The 21032-nt window shown below is 35.1% G+C and overlaps 3 protein-coding genes across 4 annotated transcripts; all 3 read right to left on the reverse strand.

Annotated features, from left to right (window-relative positions):
* Positions 1–564: 564 nt before the first annotated feature.
* On the reverse strand, positions 565–5441 carry pix (ATP-binding cassette sub-family E member 1 pix). Its single transcript, XM_080158131.1, has 8 exons — positions 5235–5441; positions 4606–4698; positions 3881–4184; positions 3222–3727; positions 2526–2837; positions 2048–2291; positions 1615–1835; positions 565–1215 (listed from the first exon to the last, which is right to left on the reverse strand). Exons 1-7 carry the CDS (start codon positions 5396–5398, stop codon positions 1629–1631), a joined length of 1830 nt encoding a protein of 609 aa, XP_080014257.1. The 5' UTR covers positions 5399–5441; the 3' UTR covers positions 565–1215; positions 1615–1628.
* Positions 5442–7014: 1573 nt separating this feature from the next.
* On the reverse strand, positions 7015–11279 carry LOC145317181 (putative RNA-binding protein 19). Its single transcript, XM_080158130.1, has 4 exons — positions 11141–11279; positions 10708–10796; positions 9882–10035; positions 7015–9177 (listed from the first exon to the last, which is right to left on the reverse strand). Exons 1-4 carry the CDS (start codon positions 11174–11176, stop codon positions 7060–7062), a joined length of 2397 nt encoding a protein of 798 aa, XP_080014256.1. The 5' UTR covers positions 11177–11279; the 3' UTR covers positions 7015–7059.
* On the reverse strand, positions 11184–21025 carry Aatf (Apoptosis antagonizing transcription factor). 2 transcript variants are annotated; one of them, XM_080158134.1, is made up of 7 exons: positions 20897–21025; positions 16296–16653; positions 15264–16014; positions 14776–14938; positions 13006–13092; positions 11748–11899; positions 11184–11267 (listed from the first exon to the last, which is right to left on the reverse strand). In XM_080158134.1, the coding sequence occupies exons 1-6, from the start codon at positions 20984–20986 to the stop codon at positions 11777–11779; spliced, it is 1572 nt and encodes a 523-aa protein (XP_080014260.1). In that variant the 5' UTR covers positions 20987–21025; the 3' UTR covers positions 11184–11267; positions 11748–11776. The 2 variants fall into 2 exon arrangements, with proteins under 2 accessions (XP_080014260.1, XP_080014259.1); XM_080158133.1 differs by having other exon boundaries at positions 11184–11899.
* Positions 21026–21032: the final 7 nt, after the last annotated feature.

Raw genomic sequence — 21032 nt, forward strand, 5'->3', positions numbered from 1 at the left:
GTTAGCATTTAAGAATGTTTTATTCGAAAGCATAACTAACCAGATGTCCGAAGGGATACGACTAAAGAAGACAAACTTAAGTACTGCCCCAGTTAATAGGGTTTACGTATTTTAAAAGGTTTATAAAGAGAGGTTTCTGGTAGAATCCGTAAAGGTGTGTGTAATTTTTTTATTTTTTTAAGTTAACATAAATTTTTATCATTCTACTGCTGTTTTTAACTTATAACACATAACCTTTACGGATTTTACCAGAAACCTACCCCTCTCTTTACATTTTCTTGCTCTGTAATTACCGTTCTATTAATATATTTAGTATCATCGCACCATTTAGCTTTAGAAAAGTATCTCAACCTTCTCCATGACAACTTAAGTCCAATATGACTTATCAATTTAGTAAAAATAATATTATTGGTAGGTACTTAATGTTACGATTTATTTTTTCCTGTTTCCAATTTATTTCATATACGAACAAGACTAAGTTTTAACATGTTTAAGACTATGCACGAATAGTTTATTTCAATTAAACTAAGTAAACAAACTAAAGATCATAATAAATAAAATATCTTTGATATTAACATTTATTTATAAATAGTTGATATTGTCGCAGATATTAATATAAAGAAATAATAGTTAAGCACTATGTAAAAACAAATTCATAGTAAACAAAGTATAAACTTAAAAAGTATGGAAGGGTGGATATATTTTCTACTGATAAAAATATGCAAATCGAACAATTTTTAAGTTTTTTAACTGATAAAAATGTATCCACCTATAAATACAATTGCATGTATACATAATAACATTACAGTACGTATCACAGCTGTGCGGCTCAATTTATATAAATTCACTAGGATATTATTTACAGCCACCCATTAACAGAGCGGCCGTAGATTTGAGTCTCTGGATTTTGTTTAGAGCCGCTACAGCGTGATCCAACCCTCCACGATATTGTTTATGCTTCTCTCAAATTTTCTTTATTGAATTTGAATTGAATGATTGAAGAGGAGCATTTAGCGGATCTGATAATCTAACCGTATCCGCAGACACAGTGGGGCGGGCTGGATCGCCGGCGGCAGGTTGGATCCAGGCAGCCACAGCGGAGGCCACAACGCAGATGGATTGATATAGTATGAAGATAGCGGTAGTGACTGTCCGAGTGGCTGGGCCCAGCTCTCAACAATTCTCCTAGGCCGCCCCAAGCTTTATCCAAAGCGCCTGAAATTTATATGTATGTTATTTATTAGGTATTGCGGCATTAAAATTACAAGCTTGGTTTTCATAAAAAACGTTTTTTTAATGAAAAAAGTTACTAACTTATTTATTATAGTAATTACAGATAAAAAATATTAAATCCAATGATTTTTCTCAAAAATAAATACAAACTTTGAATATATATTAATCAGAACTATAGTTGCATTAATTAAGCAACTAAGTTGAGACCTCTTCTTTTCTGACAAAAGTAACTATTCCACAACATACAAGTTATCGTTAACTGTTCGCTTTGCTGATTTCCAAGGTGTTTTTAGTTTGGTTTAAAAAGTGACAATTCCACCGACATATCTTCTTTAATTAACAAGACACTATCTGTTATGAGTTAGTTTAAAGAAAGATTACCTGGGACGGCAATTTCAGTCTTCTAAGAAAAAGAAGTTCCCGTTGAGTTTCTGTTCAGAGTCCTTCACAGAGTTCAACTTGTTGATCCTAGGCCTATAGTTGTTGGGATCTCTTCTGAAGGTGATGTTGAGCTGCTCCAAGAACTTGTTCATACCGCCCAGCAAGGATTGGGGAGAGTTGGCCATGGTGTCAACGGATGGCTGTCCTTCGAACACGATCACCTAATAATAAGCATATAATATTATCCCAGTAAAAAATCTAAACTTATCATCCTTTCCTTAATATTATTTCATGGTACATAAAACAGACATGTAAGTCTTGATTTTATATTTAAAAAGAATGCGTTAGACTTATCAGCAGTAGATGCAACTTTTCTTTTAAGCAGCAGGTGAATAATTTTAATTTTTTTTCTCTCCATAATTGAAATTCTTACCTTATCCGCCAAATAAGTAGCCATGATAAAGTCGTGCTCCACAATAAAGCCAGTCTTCTTGGCGTGCAGGATGAACCTCTTGATCACCTTGGCGGCCACCAACCTCTGCTCAGAATCCAGGTAGGCAGATGGCTCGTCAACAAGGTAAACATCAGCAGGTTTGCCAAGACAGAGGGCCATGGCCACACGCTGAAGCTCACCACCAGAAAGATTCTGCACCTCCTGATCAATAATGTCATCAATCCTAAAAATATTTTAATATAAAATAAGTTAAAACAGGAAAGGAGAAGCAAAAATTAATGAAAATCTAACCTTTTTAATGAAAACATATTTGCTGTTACTTTTTGCATTTTTGTAAGAACAAGAACTTTCTTTTATTTCAGCTTTTTTTTTATCAGTTAATTTTCCAATCGTAATCAGGTGGACATTTTATATTAATAAAATAGTATTAGAAACGTAATTTTAAAAAATATCTTACTTCAAAGGTCTCATGACATCAGCCACGAACTGTGGGTGTATATAGGCGTCGCGGATTTTTTCGTGTAACAACTGTCTTGTTGTGCCTTGGGACTTGGGAGAAATCTTCTGCGGCTTGTAGCTGATGTTTAGAGAGGGAATCTCTCCGCTTTCCTCATCAGGGGCCAGCTTACCGGCCAACATACGGATGAAGGTAGTTTTGCCGGTACCGTTTTCACCCAGCAGGACAATAATTTCTGAATCAGAGAATTGTCCCTCGCGTACCTCTAGCTTGAAGTTACCCATGGTCTTTTTCATGCTTGGATAGTCGTACCTAAATAATAATGACATTAATAAGAATTTTTTATTCCAATCCATGTAATTTTTTAAAGCAACGTTGCGGAACCGTTTGAGTCTGTGATGATGGCGGCTCCGACCTAAGATCAATAAAAACTCGACATATTTTTTCCCCCACGTCTATTTTTGACTTTTGAAGGTTTTAAAAGATCAATTTTTTATAAAAATGGACTTGAAAAACTTAAAAGGGGCATTTGCACATGACAAAACAGAGTTACCAAATTATGATTTATAAAAAATCTCTTTGTTTATCTAGTCCGGGGCCGTTTTCTAACGAAAATTACGGCTCCGGCAAAATATGGCGGTTTCACGGCTCTAGTTCCGCAACACTGTTTTTAAATAATTGAAACTACCTACTAACCTATTCTGTCGCTTGACCATCTCTTCAGTAGCATTCTCAGACACTTTAAACACCAAAGCATCTTCTCTAAACCTCAAATTCTCAGTTGGCACAAAACCGTCCAAGAACACGTTGATACCCTCCCTGACCGAGAAGGGGACAGTGACAACACCATAAGCACCGGGAACACCGTACAGACAACAAACAAAGTCGGACAGATAATCCAGAACGGACAAGTCGTGCTCGACGACAATGATATACTTGTTGAATGCTAACAAGTCACGGATGGCCAGAGCAGCGTTCAATCTCTGCTTAACGTCCAGATATGAGGACGGCTCGTCGAACATGAATATGTCGGCCGCCTGGATGCAGACCATAGCACAGGCAAATCTCTGCAGCTCTCCTCCAGACAAATCCTTGACGTCACGATCCTTGATGTGTGTAAGATCAAGGACCTCACAGACATTGTCTTGTTTCTTCAGATCATCCTTTTTGTCCAGTAAAAATTGGACAGATCCCTTAACTGCCTGAAAAAAAATTGTTAAAAATCATGTTCATTTAAAGGAAACAATGTACAAGATGTTTTAAAAAAATGATGCAAAATATCTCTTTCATCTATGAATAAACAATATTCAAATAGTTTTTCTTTTCGACTAGGTAAGTACTAATTAAATAAATACCTTAGGAATTTGGTCAACGTACTGGGGCTTGATAACAGCTTTCAAGTCATCTTCAAGAATCTTTGTAAAATAATTCTGAAGCTCATTGCCTCTAAAGTAGGCCAAGATTTCAGTCCAGTCTGGTGGAGATTTGAACTGGCCCAAGTTAGGCTTCAGCTTGCCAGCCAGGATCTTGAGGGCGGTCGACTTGCCGATACCGTTGGTGCCCACCAGGCCCAGAACTTCACCGGATCTGGGGATGGGCAGACGATGCAGCTTGAAGGAGTTCTGGGAATACCGATGGGTTGTATGCTTCTCCAGATTACTGAAATTAAGATAGGTAAATATTATTGATTTGTATAGGTTTTACGCATTTCCTTGATTACCCTTTGGAAATCAAATTGGTAATGCTTTATGCAACTAAGTAAATTGTAAAATTTATTAAGATATAAATTAGGATTTGTTATGAATTAAATAATTTCCACCTAAGACTACAATAAAGTGACAGAATATATGATTTATGAATAAAGTGAGCGGTAACTTTCGCAGAATTCCGGAAAGGTGTGTGTTATAAGACTTTAAAATAGGAGTAGAACACTAAAATTTGACATGGCAGTTGCTTTAATAGGGTATAACGTCTATTTGTGAAAAAATCAGAGGCAAAAACGCCGCGTTTTTTTTGTCTTGTTTTCTGCGAAAGCTACCGCTCCCTTATATTCCATTAGTTTTTTGCTAAATTATCTTACCTTGGCAAGTTGATGATAGTTACGGCCTCAAATGGACATTTCTTCACACAAATACCACAACCAATACACAACTCTTCGGAGATAGACGCCGTCCTAAAGAATATTACTTATATCAAAGAGAAATATTTTTACAGAAAACTTGTGTCTGATAGCCCATATAAGAAAATAAAAATTGTTATAGCTCTAACTGCTCCACCTGGCACCAGTCAATGTCTAACAATATCAATAGTTAACTAAATAATACTTGCTAGAATGCATATATGCATAAGGCTTTCATAAAATAGGCAAGATTGAACCTGAGATATATTGCATGAAGCTTTAAATTGAGGAAAATTATATTTTTAACTTTAGACATAAATATGCTATAAATATTTTTCACTTCCTCCACTTTTATTCCGAGTTCTGTTGAAGGGAAAATGCACGAACGAGAGATGGCAATACGAGAAAAATACCAGATAAATAACGAGACAAATAATCAAACCATAAATAAATATATGGATTTAACCGGAATCCTAATCCGTAGCATATAACTCGTTGTATTTTTACTCTCCGCATCAAATTTTATGAAAAGTACTGCGTATATTTATCCCTGATCATAACATTCATTTATGAGTATAACTATAACTTACTTATCATTAGGTGTGACTTCAATACACAATTTTCCCATCCTAACAACAGGACAGGACTTCTTGCATTCCTGTCGACATCTCTTAGGCTTGCACTTGTCCGTTGACACAATAGCAATCCTAGTCAGCTTATCTTGCTCGGGTTCCTCCCGTTTCTTAGGAGGCATTTTAGATTCTGAAAATAAAATGTGACATTGGTTTCTTCACCGTATAATAGTTTGGTCGCTTTACTCGTCGAGGCGTCTATTATAACAACAATTTTGGGAACTTGAATGGTAAATAGGGGTATGAATTATAGTTTTAAGCTGGTATGAACAAGAGAAAAAAACTGAATGAAACCCATGAACTAAAACTATTAGTTATAGTTATAATCAATACTGTATTTGTAATTTAATTCTAACCAAGGCATTATTTTTCTACTATTAACACGCTCCTAGGAATTTGAGATTTCATGTGTTATTGCACTTCTAGATAGCAAATGTTTAAGCAATGAGTCAGAACTTCTTCTTTCCTTCGAAAGTTCAAATATCTGTCAGATTTTGTTTGTTTTTTTTACCCCGGTGAGTAAAAAAAATGCGACATTTGGTCAAAATTTTGCATGTTTTAGTGAAATAACAGTAAAATTTATAAATATAAATTTATCTACTTAAAATAAATGTAATCTCATTTCGAAAAGGTAGTATTTCAGTCAGAACCCCTTAATATAATTCATCTAGCAATTTACACATTTCAGCTGGAGTAGAACTAAAGAGCCATACTGGAAAATTACATTTCGTATCGCATCAAGACTAGAACAGTTCATTTGGCCCTGACAAAGATTTAAGTATCCAAAATAAATGGAATTTATCATGAATTTTTTTTATTATATTCATGGAAAACTCTATTGTACGATTCCATACATAACTATTCCTCTTTATAAAATAGCTGTGTCAAGAAAATTCAAGTCTAGTTTAAACTACTTTCAGTTCTGCACATCATTAAGTTTTATACACATAACTTCAAAATTAGAATGAGGAAAAACCGGTTCTTGATGCATCTAAAGAAAATTCAGTTTTCGCCACTTACACAACGTTATTTTCTATGAAAATACATTTAAATAACTTAATTAATAATTAGATTTTATTTTTTAATAATTAAAATTCATATTCCAGCTGTAAAAGCAACTTTTACTTTCATTCCTTTCATATTTAGCCACATGAGCGCCAAATAAAAAATTAGTAACCGGAAATCGCGCACATTTGCCGCGCACTGTATTGTGCACAGAGAAAGATTCTTCTTGAATGGGATAAGACAAATAATTTACTCTGTACTGTGATGCAAAAAGAAGTATGAACACTGAACAGGGTTTTGCATGCCTGAAGCTAGGCTTCACCTCAAATAATTCGTTAAATCAGAAAAACTTTTTCTATACGACGTGCTTCAAGAAAGCCTGCAAAAAATACACGACTGCCACAAGTAGACCCGATACCCCGACCTTCAGCCTTCAGATTCCAATACAAAATAAGTGATTAAAATTTTAAATCAACATTTTATGTAGATAATTTAGAAGTTTTCCAACGCTCAATATTAAACAACGCCGACTTAAAAAAATATTAGCTTTAAGCATTAAGTTAGAGATCGAGAGGGGACGATGAAATAACCCCAAATCTTATAATTGAAAGAGCGAGTATTTGATTTCATCATAATCTATCAACGACTAGTTCGAGCACCATTACCTCCTCTTTTCAGGTTCGAATGATCTAAATAAGCAGGATCAATCTGATGGACAAAAAATTTGAGAAACTTAACAAAATACAAAATTTATTTTTATCCTCGAACAAAAATTATATCAATCGTCCTCAACAGGATTTTTGTCAGCCATTTCAAATTTGGTTCGTTTGCTCGCCGACCTACTACCCGCATTATACTGATCCGCTGTCCGTTTCCGCAGCTCGTCCAATGTTTCTTCTTGCTCCGCCCACTCCAACACAAGTCTGCGGCCGTACAAGTGAGTGCTGCTGCTTAATTCAGCCATGGCCTTTTTCGCGTCAGTTTTAGCGGCAAATTCTACAAATGCAAAGCCTCGGTGAGAGCCGCTGATTTTTTTCGGCATTCTAACGGCGGTTAACTCGCCGTAGATTTTGAATAATCCTTCAATTTCTTTGCTTGTAGCCTCAAAGGCAACATTGCGAACCATAATTTTGGTCGTGGCTTCGCCTTCTTTCCTCTCTTTTCTAGAATTTGTTTCTGTTTGATATGCCAACCGATTTGATCTTTTCAGTTCCAATGCATGATCGTCTAGCTTGACAAATTGTAACTCTTTCATAGCATTGTCAGCAGAGGATTTTAACCAGTACGTGACAAACCCAAAGCCCATGGACAACATTTGTCCAGTCTCTCGGTCTTTCTTCTTAGCGACGTTACAGGAATAAATTTTTCCACATTTTGAGAAATGTTCTGCTAATGTGCCATCTGTTGTTATGAAATTAATATTCTTAATATAAAGAGTAGAATTTTCTTCATGTGTGGCTTGTTCTTCATTATCTTCTTCTTTCGTCTCTGTGTTTTCCTCCGCCTTCTTTATCTCAGGTGGTGCTTCAGAATAAGGCAATGAAAATGTATCTTCAGGTGCCCACTCCAGGTAGAGCGGAGTGTTGTGGAATTTTGTATATGCCAGGTTGGTAAAAGCTGACCGTGCCTCACCTGTATCCGCAAACTCAATGACAGCTGTAATACCACCAGGCGGCAACAACACACGTCCAAGAACACCGAACTTGGCAAACAAGTCTCGAATTTCCGTTGGCGCCGTATTAGCCGGTAAATTTTTGGCTATTATAATAGTTTTAGATCTTTTCTCCGGCGGTTTATCAAAAGCCTGGAGTCGTACTCCTTCCGCTTCCAGGTATTTCTTAGTCTCCTGGATAATTTGAGTTTCACCGAGCGCCAGTCTGACAGCGGCAGTTGAAACGCCCTTGGAATCATCTCCGAGCACAATATCTGCCTTGGAAACGTCGTACTTTTCACTCATGAGATCAGCTACTGCACTAGCACCCAGAAACAAGGAATTCCAATTGTGACTTTTGTTAGCATTTTTCTTGTCTTTCAGCTGTTTGCTCTTTTTAAAATTGGAACCTTCTAGTTCAGTTAAATCTATGTCATCTCTGGATTTTGCAGGAAGAAGATGAAGTAGTCGCCCTTGAAGGGTTGAACCATCCAGCCCAGTAAAGGCTTGTACAGCATGCTCTGGTATCATAAAGGTCACAAATCCAAAGCCTTTACTTCTTCGGGTTAACCTATCAATAGGTAGACTGACTTCAGCTACAGGACCAAACTTTTCAAACAACTCCTTTATTTCATCTTCCGTCACAGAATAAGAAAGATTTCTCAGAAATATTCTACCAGAATCCGCAACAGTTTCAGTTTGATTCACAGATTCTTCCTGCTCTTTCCATTTCTCGTTACTTTCATCCTCTGGAACAGACACAGATTTTTTCTCGTATTTAACAACCAATATTTGTTTACCTTCACACATACTTTTGCTTTTAAACAAAGCCTGGTCTCTTTCCTTTTCAGTATTAAAACCTACAAAGGCAATAGATCGAACATCTTTCATAACTCGAATAGAAGCCGGTTTTAGAGGTTTTAGTAAATTTTTTACCATGTTTTTCTTAAACTTTTGTGGAAGATTAGTTATCTTCACATGAAAAAGTGTCTTAAAATTCTTGGGCTTTGGCGTAGCTTTTTCATTGTCATTGATATCATTTTCTTTCTCATCTGCTGGCTCATCTGGTTCATCCTTACTATTTTCTTGATAAAGATTAGCTACTTCAACTACGGATTCATTTGTCCAGGATTCCGCGTTTCTTTTGTGGATTCTTAAAAATTCTTGAAATTTTTGATCGTTTTTATACTTGTCGAGAACAGAGGCAGCTTCTTTCTTGGCGTTTTTAATTGGTGCTGGCTTCTCCTGCAAAGAATATACATTAATACTGTAATTTTAAATAATGAATTTTCAGAACAAAGTTACAAATGTTAAATAAAAGGATGACAACATCCATAAGTAGCGAAGCATAAAAAACTCATGATTGTACTAAAGAATTATATTTCAATTTGTCTTTTGTAGCATGACCGACAAAGTTAGTTAATTACAAGATGCTTTTTGATAAGCGGGATCTTCACTTAAAATGTGAGCTGTATATCTTAAATGGGAGCCGGGAAAATCAAATTTCTTTTGAAACTTTAGGGACATAAGAACGGATATTGGAATTGTAAATCAGCTTCGCTACCTAAATAAGCGAATAACTTTAAGGATAAGACAATAGACTAGACATTGGACAATACATTTATGCAAAACCAAAACTTGATAAGAAACTACTCCTTCTGTAGATAAAACTTTTTCGTATAGGCTTTATCTTAGGACTGAGAGGATAGGTTATTAAAGATAAAATTATTCTTATATGATGAAATACCCACAACTTTAATGATTTTATCTTTAATAACCTATCCTCCCAGTCCAAAGATAAAGCCTATACTCCAGGTTTACTCAAATTATCAAAACCTACCCCCCCCCCCTAAATTGAGTTTGTTCTTACAAAACTTTGGCTATTAATATAAATTGAACTATATAAGACTCTTCTTGATTGATGAAAAATTAAGTACAAGTAACCTTACCTTTATCTGTTCTCTCTTATTGCGTGGAGTAACATCGCCAAGATCTAAGCACTTTTGCACACTGACTTTTGCTGCTCCAATATACGTTCCATCAAAGTACTGTCTAGCAGCTTCCGCTTCTTCCTCACTTTTAAATCCAACAAATGCAAATCCTCTAAAATAAATTCGGTAGGGTATAGACGTATTATTTCAAAATTTGTTTAGTAACAATGGATTTGTTATTACTTGGATATTACACCAGATTATCAATTATAGAGAAACTTGTCGAGGGCTAAAATAAAGACCCCCTCCCATCCTACTGGTAAACTTACTGACCAATAAATTGCTGGTGAAATAGCAACCTGAATTGACGACAATTTTCCTCAGTCATAATATCCACGTATAATCTATGTGTCTCTGGACTTCATAGTCAAATAGAGACGCGCCTGATGATGATAATCTACATACATTTAAGCAACAAAAGAAACAATTTGATTTCATATTATTTCCGAATTATGTAGTGTTTTTATAGATGCGTTGCATCTCTATCTGCTTCCCTTATTCACTGACTGACAAAGCAATGAATAGCAAATGATACAAGATTGTACTTCGAGACAAAACTATTAGAGTACCTTAGTGTAAATATTAGATAACAACCCTTTTATTTTATAATTGTCCGATTTTTAATATTCCCTTTTCATGATGGTGAGACAGTTCGTAGGCGGCATAAGAAGGCCTATATAAATATACTTGAAAAGCCAAGATCCAACGATGAGCAGGGAAAGGTTGACTGAAAAAAATACGCGAAAATACTATGTTCATGAAAGAATAAATGAACTCAAATTACCTGAACTTTCCGTCTTTGTTGAACTTGAGCTGAAGATCTGTAACATTTCCTTTGCTGCTAAAGGTTGTCTTTAACTTCTCTTCAGTTATCTAAAAATCATAATTGATCTTTATCAAGATTTTAACTCTATACCTACATTATCTTGGTTTTTTTTTCAATCAAGCAGCATCGAAGCAAACACATTACAAGAAACATTTTTTTCTTTAAAAAAAATATGTGAAAAATAAAAATAATAGTGAAATAAGGTGAGATGTAGAAAGAAAGGACAGTTAAGTTAATTTGGGACGAATTTTAGACCCCGTGCACAAAAGATAAAAGGATATATATTTAATCTAAAACTTTATAAATAAAATGTATGTTAAATTCACAATATTCGAAAATGAAACAATACACTAGTATCTTCTACATTTGTAGTGAAATTAATATGTCCTACCTTCAGGGGAAGATTTTTCACTATCAAACGGGACATTTTAAAATCTGAAATAAAAAAAAATCACAGCCAATGAAGTAATAACAAAATAGCATTATTATAGATAACAATTGTAGAAACGGGGATAAGTATTTTGAAAAAACATGATTCTTTGATTCTTAAACAAAACATGCCAGTGCCTCCTATTTACATTAAGAAATATATAAAGGTAGACCGTAGGAGTGAAAGATAAGATGTATTTTGGGTTACCTATCAATTACCTCATACGGGCGAGGCTGCTATCCAGGACACTTCTGGTCCAACTATCAACGATAACTAAGGGGAGCCAAATCTCTCCTTATCTGTCCATACACCCAGGGCATTAGTTTAAGAAACATCCAATAGACAATCACTCTTTGAATGCACGACTTTCGTCTGGAGTATGGATTTTGAGTTACAAATAAAATGAATATATAAAAGAAATGTAATAGTCGCAAAAAATCTGCACACAGGTTTTAATTGTAATTAAAAAAAAACAGTGCCGCCATTTAAAACAAAGTACAATAAACATTTAACATATTTTAATCCCTGAATTAACTTCTTTGATTAACTGTTTTTCAAAATACTACCCCTATTCCAAATATACAAGTAATATAAATTTTAGGACTTTCTGGTTCCAAATAATGATGCAAATAGTTGATTGATTGACTGTTCTTTGCTGGCCGAGTCTGTGTAAACTGGAGCCATAAAGTTCACCATACGTGTGTGTATGTCATATCGAATCTAAACAAATTATCAATAATTAACAACACACAAGTGATAATGTTCTACCGCAGGTTATTACAATCCAATTTTCTAGCTTGCTAGCCTGTATTAAGTATGGTGTCAAACTGTGTTAAATCAGAGAATGAAAATTATGTTAAGGGGGGGGGGGGGGGGGGTTAATGCAACCATCTCGTAATCAATGTATAAATGGCACTTAGAATTCGAATTTTGATCTAAAATTTTGCATGAGTAATCCTTGGTAGGTCTTTTTTCCCTAAATCGAACAAAAAGTTGGAAAAGTAGCGGCTAACGGCTGGCGGCTCAGCTGTTTAGCCATTTGTTGGGTATTTTAAAGGAAAATCCATCACGAAACCTCTCTCCACGTAATGCTCATTTTCACTCCAAAATGTTTTCAAACGGTTCTAGCCGGTAGTTGCTGGTACTAGAAATCTAACAAATGTTTTTCTGTATCATTTCACATGATTTAAAGCAAAAATATGTTTCAAAAAGTTGATTTCTACGTAATTTATGACAGATTTGCCCAAAAAATAGCCAAAAACGGCTAAACGGCTGAACCGTTAGCTGTTACTTTTTCACCTTTTTTGTTTGATTTAGGGAAAATAGACCTACCAAGGATTACTCATGCAAAATTTCAGATCAAAATTCGAATTTTAAGTGCCATTTATACATTGATTACGAGATGGTTGCATTAACCCACCCCCCCCCCTTAATGAAGTTTTTTTTCCCGTATCGCTTCTAAACCGATTAATATCCAGCGGATTAGAACCGGTATGCATCCATACTGAAAAATTATGTGTAGCATCGTATTTTATCTAGTTTTCTACAAATATAAAAATGTCTAATCATAAGATTAAAACCAGTTCTTTTAGCCCGTGTTTTCGGCATCTCGGGGCTAAAAAACTGGTTTTAATCTTATAATTGTATATTTTTATATCCGCGGAAAGTTGTTTATAATACGATGCGAGAAATAACTATTCTTTCATTTATGTCCTATCTACCATGAATTCCCAAAGACATAATCTAATTAATTATAAATTCGACAGCATTTTTAAAAATTTCTCGTTCACTAAACCAAAATTTTTAAATTATGATTTGAAAAATACCTTTCTTCCTTTGGTAGCTTTAGTGTCCACCTTCCTTTTCTTAATCTTTGATCTTAACTTTTGAACTTCTAACCATTGGCGAGTTAGCTAAATAAAAATTAAATGTTATTTCATAGCATCACATGATGAAATTAAGAACATCAAAATACAAACAAGATACGCGGTTTTAAATAGTGGAGCTACACTATTTGGAAACTATGTTATATTTCTATGTTTATTAACCCTTTTTTTACTATATATGGGGGGGAATATCTTTGCATATCCACGCCAGGCTACAATTAAATTAGGGATGGCAATCCGTCAAATTTTTGGACCGGATTTTGATTCTTACAAGAGTCCGTCAAAAAAAATGGCGGATTCCCGCGGATTCCGGATTCTTATTTTTGGCGGATTCCGGATTCGGATTCTAGCAATATTTTAAAATGCTTTTTTAAAAAAAATTAGGTGCTACATATGTCCTAAAAAAATAATGTTCTTGGTGTTCTCCATAATTCACTTCCGAGAATCGAACCAGATTTTAAAAGATTTTATATAAAATGATGATAATCTTTATCTTCAAAAAGCTAGAATTGAAAGAAAAAACTCAAGGCACTTATTTTAGCCTACAAATAAGGAATCCAAATCAGCTATTAAAAAACGGATTCCGGATACGGATTCCGAAATTGACCAAAAATTGGGCGGATTCCGGATTCGGATTGACAACCCTAAATTGAATCAAAACAAAAGTAAGTGCCGAGGTCTGGGGCCTATGTATGGTGTAATTAGACATAAAACTATGAGGATTCCAGGTAAAACCAAAATATTTCAGCGGTTTCTTTTTGAGAAAACTAGATTTGAAAATTTCAAGTTCAATTTTCAACCCCTAGGAGGAGAATCATGACAGGAAAAGCAAAGATTATTTATTTAATATTTTGAACAACTTTGCTTTTATGAAGTCTTTCATAAAACCTCCCTATATATGATTTATTTAAGGCTGAATTTCCGTGACCTTAGCAAAGCAAAAAATAAAAATAGCCCTTGATAATTAACTCCCTTCAAGAGTGGTTTTATGAAGAACTTTATAAAAGAAAACTTGTTCATAATTTTAAATAAATTAGTTTTGCTTTACACTGTCATGATTATGCGGTAACTCCTAGGGGATGAAAATTGAAATTTTCAAATCTAATTTTCTCAAAACCCCGCTGAAATATTTTTTACCTGAAATCATCATGATTTTATGTCTAATTTCACCATACATAGTTCCCAGACCTCGGCACTTACTTTTGTCTTGATTCAATTGTAGCCTGGCGTGTATCGAATAGCCAACTCATTGCAAATTCATAAAGACGTTTCAAAACAAAGATTGTGTAATATGTCAAAGAGTTGTTTTATTTGTGCAACGTTGGGTTGGTTACTTAAAGACAAAAAGCGTTTCCCTTTTGTTGTCTTTAGCTAGTAAACCTGAGATTGCTTTTTATGGTTATGAAACCACCAATGATGTTGAAATACATATCTAACAAACAGTAAAAGCTACACTTCAGAGATGGGGGATAATGGGCTGTTTATTACACTAGTCCCCAAAGTTTTATGATAGCGTTTTTTCGTATTCGTTTCTTTAACAATTTTGGGGATTTAAGTGGATTTTGATTAGTTGATTCATTAAAATGAGTGTTCAAACGTTTCAACAACTAATTTTCACTAAAGAAGGGGTAATTTTATGTATCATTATTGGGAAGGTACATAAATTTATCAGGCATTTTCTTCTCCCCTTAGATCCCTGATTTCATTTACCTGGGCTTCATCTGTTGTAGACGAGGTCTTCCTTTCAATCAAGTCTTTTAGCAGCTGATGATAAAAGTCACCGTCATCAAATATATTTGCATCTGTCTCAGTCAAGGAGTTGTCATCTTGGTTGTCTTCCCTGCCGAGCGCAGTATAATGGGTACGTTTCAATCTATAACAAATAATTTTATTGTTATTGAAAATACAATTTACATTATTAATAATAAAAAAAAATAGTTTAAAATATCCGACCCTTCGTGAAGAGAAAGAAAGAACGTCTAAAAAATTATTTCTGAAACTTAATTTTAATCTTCAGTGAAAGGACGAAGATACGCAAATTTCTTTCTGAAACTTAATTTTAATTTTAAGTAAAAGGACGAAGATGCGCAAATTTCTTTCAGGCAGACACAGATTTGTACATTACCACAGTTTTTGAGGTCCCTAGGGCCATACAAATGATAAGACATTTTTTCAAAAAAGACGTGATAAATAATTACCTTGTTTTTTGAATTAACCTGCTGGGATTCGACATAATTTGTTCAATCTGTTGAACAGTAGAAGTCTCCATGGACAGAAAAGAATTCTTTCCACCACTTGTTATTCTCGTCTTATCATTCCACTTTTGAATTGTATCATTTCTTTCGTCTTTAAAATTTTTGTGATTTTCCTCGAGGGCAGAACTAAATTCAGAAAGCCTTTTCTTTTTAGCCGGAGGTTCACAGTCAGGACCATGAACAAGAATGGCCTCCAGGTACTGAATGGAATTCAGCAGGGCTTTCAATGCTGACTGAGTCTCTTTCATAACATCATTCAAGTCATTAGGCGACGCAGCAATGAGCTTCTCCCAGTAACTATCCACGGGTAATCTGTTGACTTTAGCCAGCATTTTTTGTTGTTGAATACGGAGTTCCAATAACTTATCCCAGGTTCTGAGTTGATGAGTAACAGCCTTACCCTTGCCAACCTCCCCGGCAACAGAAGAATTAATTAATATTTCTGCGTCATCATCAGATTCTGCGCTGCTGCGCTCCTCATTTCTGGCAGTCAAGTCCTCACCTAATTCTGCATCAGAATTCTCATCAGAATCTTGTTCATCATCGCTTTCATTCTCCTCATCTACGTCACCAAACTTGCCAAAATCTTGGTCAGAAGGATCAAAGACAAATTGTTGTGCTGTGTCTGTTCCACCAATATCATTTACATTATCATCAGTAACTGCTTTAATGTCTTCTTTCTCATCAGACTCTTCTGTAAGAAAAAGTGTGTATATTTAAAAAAATGATAATATTAAAAAACTATTTGTTCTAAATAACAAAAATAAGAAGTAAATTAAACGTTACGATGACTTCAGCTTTTATAACCTTGTAAAGACTATGTACGTATGTATAGTTGAAAAGGTGTGGTGTTAAGAAAGGGTTTAAAAAGATAGTCTCCAAAAGATTATGAATGTACGGTTTCAAGGCGCTAACGTCCACACAATCGGTTCCCTTTTTAAATGAAACCCAAACATGAAAGAAACGAACCCTTACCTTCAAATTCCATATTCTCATCTCCGCTAACCTCTTCGTCCTCTCCACTATCGCCTTCATCTTGTTCCCCGTTATCACCATCCTCCTCTTCGTCACTATCAAGTCCTTCAAACATATGTCCAAGTTCGGCTGCCGCATGTTCCCGCAAATCAGCTGCAGTATCCTCGTCGCTGTCGATACCCTTCTGTTTGGCCAGCGCTTTTCTGCTAGTTTTCTTGCCAGAATAACGCTGATCTTCTCCGTCCAGACGGGCGTTCTGCAGCCGTAACTTGCTTGGCTGGGAATTGTTGCCACCGGCAGCGCCCCCGGATAAATAGTCTGAGTCGGTTATGTCAGTTTCAGCATTGAAATCAACAACCTACAAGATAATACCTAAATAGTTTTAATGTGCGATTCGACATTTGCATATGATTTTATACGGGACGTTGCCGTTCCTGCAACTGGCAGAAATACAGTGGATGTATTTTTGTCAAAATTGTTTGTCTGGATGTAATTATGACAGTAATTTGCTATATATCGTAGGTATGCTGGCAAATACACAGGCATTTAAACATCCAAAATTGTCAATTATACTTCTATTTCTTTATGTTTATGATACAAGAATATACATCCTTATACTAAAGTAACAGGATGTTTGTCTGTCTGTACCGAAGGATCTCGCTAACCGCTGAACCGATCGGGTTCTCCTTAACAGGGTAGCTTCTCATAAGTACCGGGAAGGTTTTTAATTATTTTCTTGGGGGGTGGGACACCCCCAACCCCCAAAAAAATGAAAAATACCCCAAAAAAAGAAAAAAATTTCCACCCCCCAAATGTTTAAAAAAATTTTTTATCAAAATCTAAAACAAGAAATTGGGTTATCAAATTCGACTCCCCACTCCTCAAGTGCCCCTAGAGGCCTCTAGGGGCGTAGCCGCTAGTAATTAATATATTAGATTATGGTTAAATGTTTAAAATCTTTACACTATAATTTATTCCTTTTTCTCTGTGTACCCATTTCACCAGCAAAAACATAACCACATAACAACAACAATTTTTGTACAATATTTTACTCATATATTAAACTCTATTGGTGGTGAAATTGTAAATGTATATATACTAAGACTTAGATAGTTTTCTTTAGTTTATTATAATGTCTGAAGAAGAAACAAATAAATTGTTTTATGTTGTATGTAAATCAACAGGCAAACAAGTACATAAATATTTAATTGGAAAACATAAAGGGGGGGGGGGGGGGGGTAAAATGTGGTGACTCGTCACACGACATACCAGCAATTTTATTTTGGGTGCTACTCTCTTAGTTTTAGAGATAATTGGATGAAATCTTTTGGGCTGGGTCACTAATTACCCCAACTATTGGTATCTTTCAAAAAAAACCGGCGGCGGGACCGCCGCTCCCGCCGCCCGCCGCCGTTTTCCGCCGCCACCAAAAAAATCTTAAATACAGTGCTACTCCTGTGCTTTTAAAGATATTGAAACAAAATCTTTTTAGGTTGGTAAGTAAAAAATATTTGAATTAAGAAAACGGTGGCGGGACCGCCGCTCCCGCCGTCCGCCGCCACCAAAAAAATTTTTTTTATTGCATTTCTCGCCAGATTAGGCAATTTGGAATCATTTGAGACCATGTTATTTTTTTTAAAAATTTTTCCCCTTACAAGCAACCCTGCGGGGGGACGGCGGGAGCGGCGGTCCCGCCGCCGTTTTCTTAATTCAAATATTTTTACTTACCAACCTAAAAAGATTTTGTTTCAATATCTTTAAAATCACAGGAAAATTACTGTATTTAAATATACCTTGATAAACGAGAATTTGAAAAAAATGTCCCCCCGCAGGGTTGCTTGTAAGGGGAAAAATTTTTGAAAAAAATAACATGGTCTCAAATGATTCCAAATTGCCTAATTCAGCGAGAAATGCAATAAAAAATTTTTTTTTGGTGGCGGCGGAAAACGGCGGCGGACGGCGGGAGCGGCGGTCCCGCTACCATTTTCTTAATTCAAATATTTTTTACTGTCCCGCCGCCGTTTTCTTAATTCAAATATTTTTTACTTACCAACCTAAAAAGATTTTGTTTCAATATCTTTAAAATCACAGGAAAATTACTGTATTTAAATATACCTTGATAAACGAGAATTTGAACGAGAAATAAAAAAAAATTTTTTGGTGGCGGCGGAAAACGGCGGCGGGCGGCGGGAGCGGCGGTCCCGCCGCCGTTTTTTTTGAAAGATACCAATAGTTGGGGTAATTAGTGACCCAGCCCAAAAGATTTCATCCAATTATCTCTAAAACTAAGGGAGTAGCACCCAAAATAAAATTGCTGGTATGTCGTGTGACGAGTCACCACATTTTACCCCCCCCCCCTTTTACAGACGTGATAACAAAGGAACAAGTACTGTTTAAATTCTTTATTTTTGTTTAGTCCCAAGAAAGGAAGATCATATTTTAAGAAATGGGTTGTTGCATTTTCCAAATTCCTAGCCCTGCTGCGGCAAAAGTGATAGAAACAAGAAGAAATATCAAAGAAAATATTGAGAACGAACCGCTAATCATTAACCCTTTACTTTCATTGTCTTATCCCCGACTATTAAATTTATTTTACAGCAATCAGTAAATGAAAAACAATTTCTATATAGCAATGAAAACTTTATACACTTCAATATTATATTTAAATTTCTTTCATTGTCCTTTCATTGACTTTTAAAATTTCAGTGATCCTGTAAGTCAATTTTTTTACCCACCAAGGCAACACAATAGATATGGTAGTGGTGACATGAGTTATGTAATAATTGATGACTTTGGTGTACCCATTGGTAAAATTATGACGAGATCAATGTCAGGGTCATCACAATCATCTGTATAAATTAAATTTTGAAGATTTTAAACATTTAACTTTAATTTTAATATAATATTTATGCAAGTTCTTGTATTGATAATAAATGTCTACTATACAGTTCACTGTTGTTTATTATTGATTAAAATGTATAGGATGTATTTAGGACATATAAAAAAGTTTTGATGTAAAATTTTAGATGTATAAATGCCTGTGTTAGATGTATTTTTGGCAGTTTTTTACATTTTGACATAAAAACAACCAGCTGTATTTCTACCAGTTGCAGGAACGCCATGTACCCTTTTATACACCAGCTATTATCAACGAAAGAGAGAAATAGTAACACTACACAAAGAACACGAACTCAGTTCGCCTAAATGCGCAAAAAAACGACTGTACTTGAAAACGTCCGTTACAACTCCGAATCAGGTTAATTTCAGTTCAGGTGTATGATACCCGAAAGTTATGAAAATGCATGCATTAATTTTAGTCATTTATCTATAAAAATAATAAAATCATGGGTACCCTCAGAAAAAAAAAGAATTTAGTAATTTTAATTTCTCGTATTCATTCGAATCCGGTGGATAGGAACCGGTTCTCATCCATACGAAAAAACTATGTCTAGCATCGTATTATATCCAGTTTTCTACGAATATAGAAATGTACAATCATAAGATTAAAACCAGTTTTTTAGCCGGTGCCTCCGGCACCTCGGGGCTAAAAAAAACTAATTTTAATCTTATAATTGTACATTCTATATCCGCGGAAAGCCGTTTATAATACGATACGAGAAATAACTATTACTTAACACAAATACGATTGTACACCCGTAAGACACGCACAATTTTTTTTATATATAAAATCCTTCGTACGAATGGCGAGAAAAAAATTGCATTTAATTTAAAATTTGTGGAAAAGGTTAAATCTGTAAACCTTTATTTTCTAAAAAGGCAAAGGTAAGAACAGCCAAGACCGCCTAACGAACAATTTAGATTTATAGCGTAGATGCACATTGGTCAGAATTCATACGTATGCACAAACAAAAGAAAGTGACTAAATAACTACCAGCATTAAATCAATGGACAACTATCTGAACTAATAACCCAGAAACATACGTATGATACCCTTGGTATAATTGACCAACAAACATTTGCAATTACAGAGTAAGTTCGTTACCTATATTAAATATAAATTTCAAGCAATAAGGATTTAATATTGATAAGTTATTAACACCACGAACCCTTTATAACTTACTAGCAGCTACGCCCCCTAGAAGCCTCTAGGGGCACTTCAGTTAGGAGTGGGAAGTCAACCTCATCCAATATTAAATCTGAGTTTCAAAAGAATTTTTAAAAATATTTTCGGGGGGGAGGGGGGTGAAGACACCCTCCCCAAAAATAGTTTAAAACCTCCCCGGGACATATAAGAAGCTTCACTGTAAAGGAGAACAATATCGGTTCAGCATTTAGCGAGATCCTTCGGGACAGACAAAAAAAGCTTACTACTTTATATAATAGGATTTATACGTGGCAGAAAAGATGTTAAGATAAATACATATTCTAAATTAGATGTAGGAGCCTTTAGGTCGATATTTTATGTTAATTTATTATTGGATTTGTATACAAAAGGTTTTGCTCCTAGAATTAACCGTTCCAGAAATTATGTCCTTTAGAAAGTCGAACCTAGTTCTACTACATTTGTTTCAATCCCTCGAAATTATCAAATAAACGACCAAACGTAACAGCGCGCCAAAGAAGTCATCAAAAGTTAAAACCTTAGCAGCTGTAGTATCAACATCCTGTTCAGGATCCTGAAATCCAGGTTCGGGATTTATCAATGCAGCCAACTTTTCCGCAAGAGACATTTTTATAATGTTATATCTGAAACAAGGACAAAAAGAAGTCAAATTT

The sequence above is a fragment of the Acartia tonsa genome, chromosome 4 (assembly GCF_053477335.1).
Source record: "Acartia tonsa isolate MP-2025a chromosome 4, ASM5347733v1, whole genome shotgun sequence".
Classification (NCBI taxonomy): domain Eukaryota; kingdom Metazoa; phylum Arthropoda; class Copepoda; order Calanoida; family Acartiidae; genus Acartia; species Acartia tonsa.

What these genes read in the sequence shown, in the direction of transcription:
- pix (XM_080158131.1), bottom strand. Translation starts at nt 5,398, where the DNA reads ATGCCTCCTAAGAAACGGGAGGAACCCGAGCAAGATAAGCTGACTAGG. An exon ending in ATGGTCAAGCGACAGAATAG is followed by an intron (nt 2,838 to 3,221) that starts GTTAGTAGGTAG and finishes ATTATTATTTAG; the next exon opens with GTACGACTATCCAAGCATGA. An exon ending in GATGTCATGAGACCTTTGAA is followed by an intron (nt 2,292 to 2,525) that starts GTAAGATATTTT and finishes AAATATTTTTAG; the next exon opens with GATTGATGACATTATTGATC.
- LOC145317181 (XM_080158130.1), bottom strand. Translation starts at nt 11,176, where the DNA reads ATGTCCCGTTTGATAGTGAAAAATCTTCCCCTGAAG. An exon ending in TGAAAAATCTTCCCCTGAAG is followed by an intron (nt 10,797 to 11,140) that starts GTAGGACATATT and finishes TATGATTTTTAG; the next exon opens with ATAACTGAAGAGAAGTTAAA. An exon ending in AACAAAGACGGAAAGTTCAG is followed by an intron (nt 10,036 to 10,707) that starts GTAATTTGAGTT and finishes AATTTATTTTAG; the next exon opens with AGGATTTGCATTTGTTGGAT.
- Aatf (XM_080158134.1), bottom strand. Translation starts at nt 20,986, where the DNA reads ATGTCTCTTGCGGAAAAGTTGGCTGCATTGATAAATCCCGAACCTGGA. An exon ending in TTGATACTACAGCTGCTAAG is followed by an intron (nt 16,654 to 20,896) that starts GTTTTAACTTTT and finishes ATTATCTTGTAG; the next exon opens with GTTGTTGATTTCAATGCTGA. An exon ending in TGAGAATATGGAATTTGAAG is followed by an intron (nt 16,015 to 16,295) that starts GTAAGGGTTCGT and finishes TTTTTCTTACAG; the next exon opens with AAGAGTCTGATGAGAAAGAA.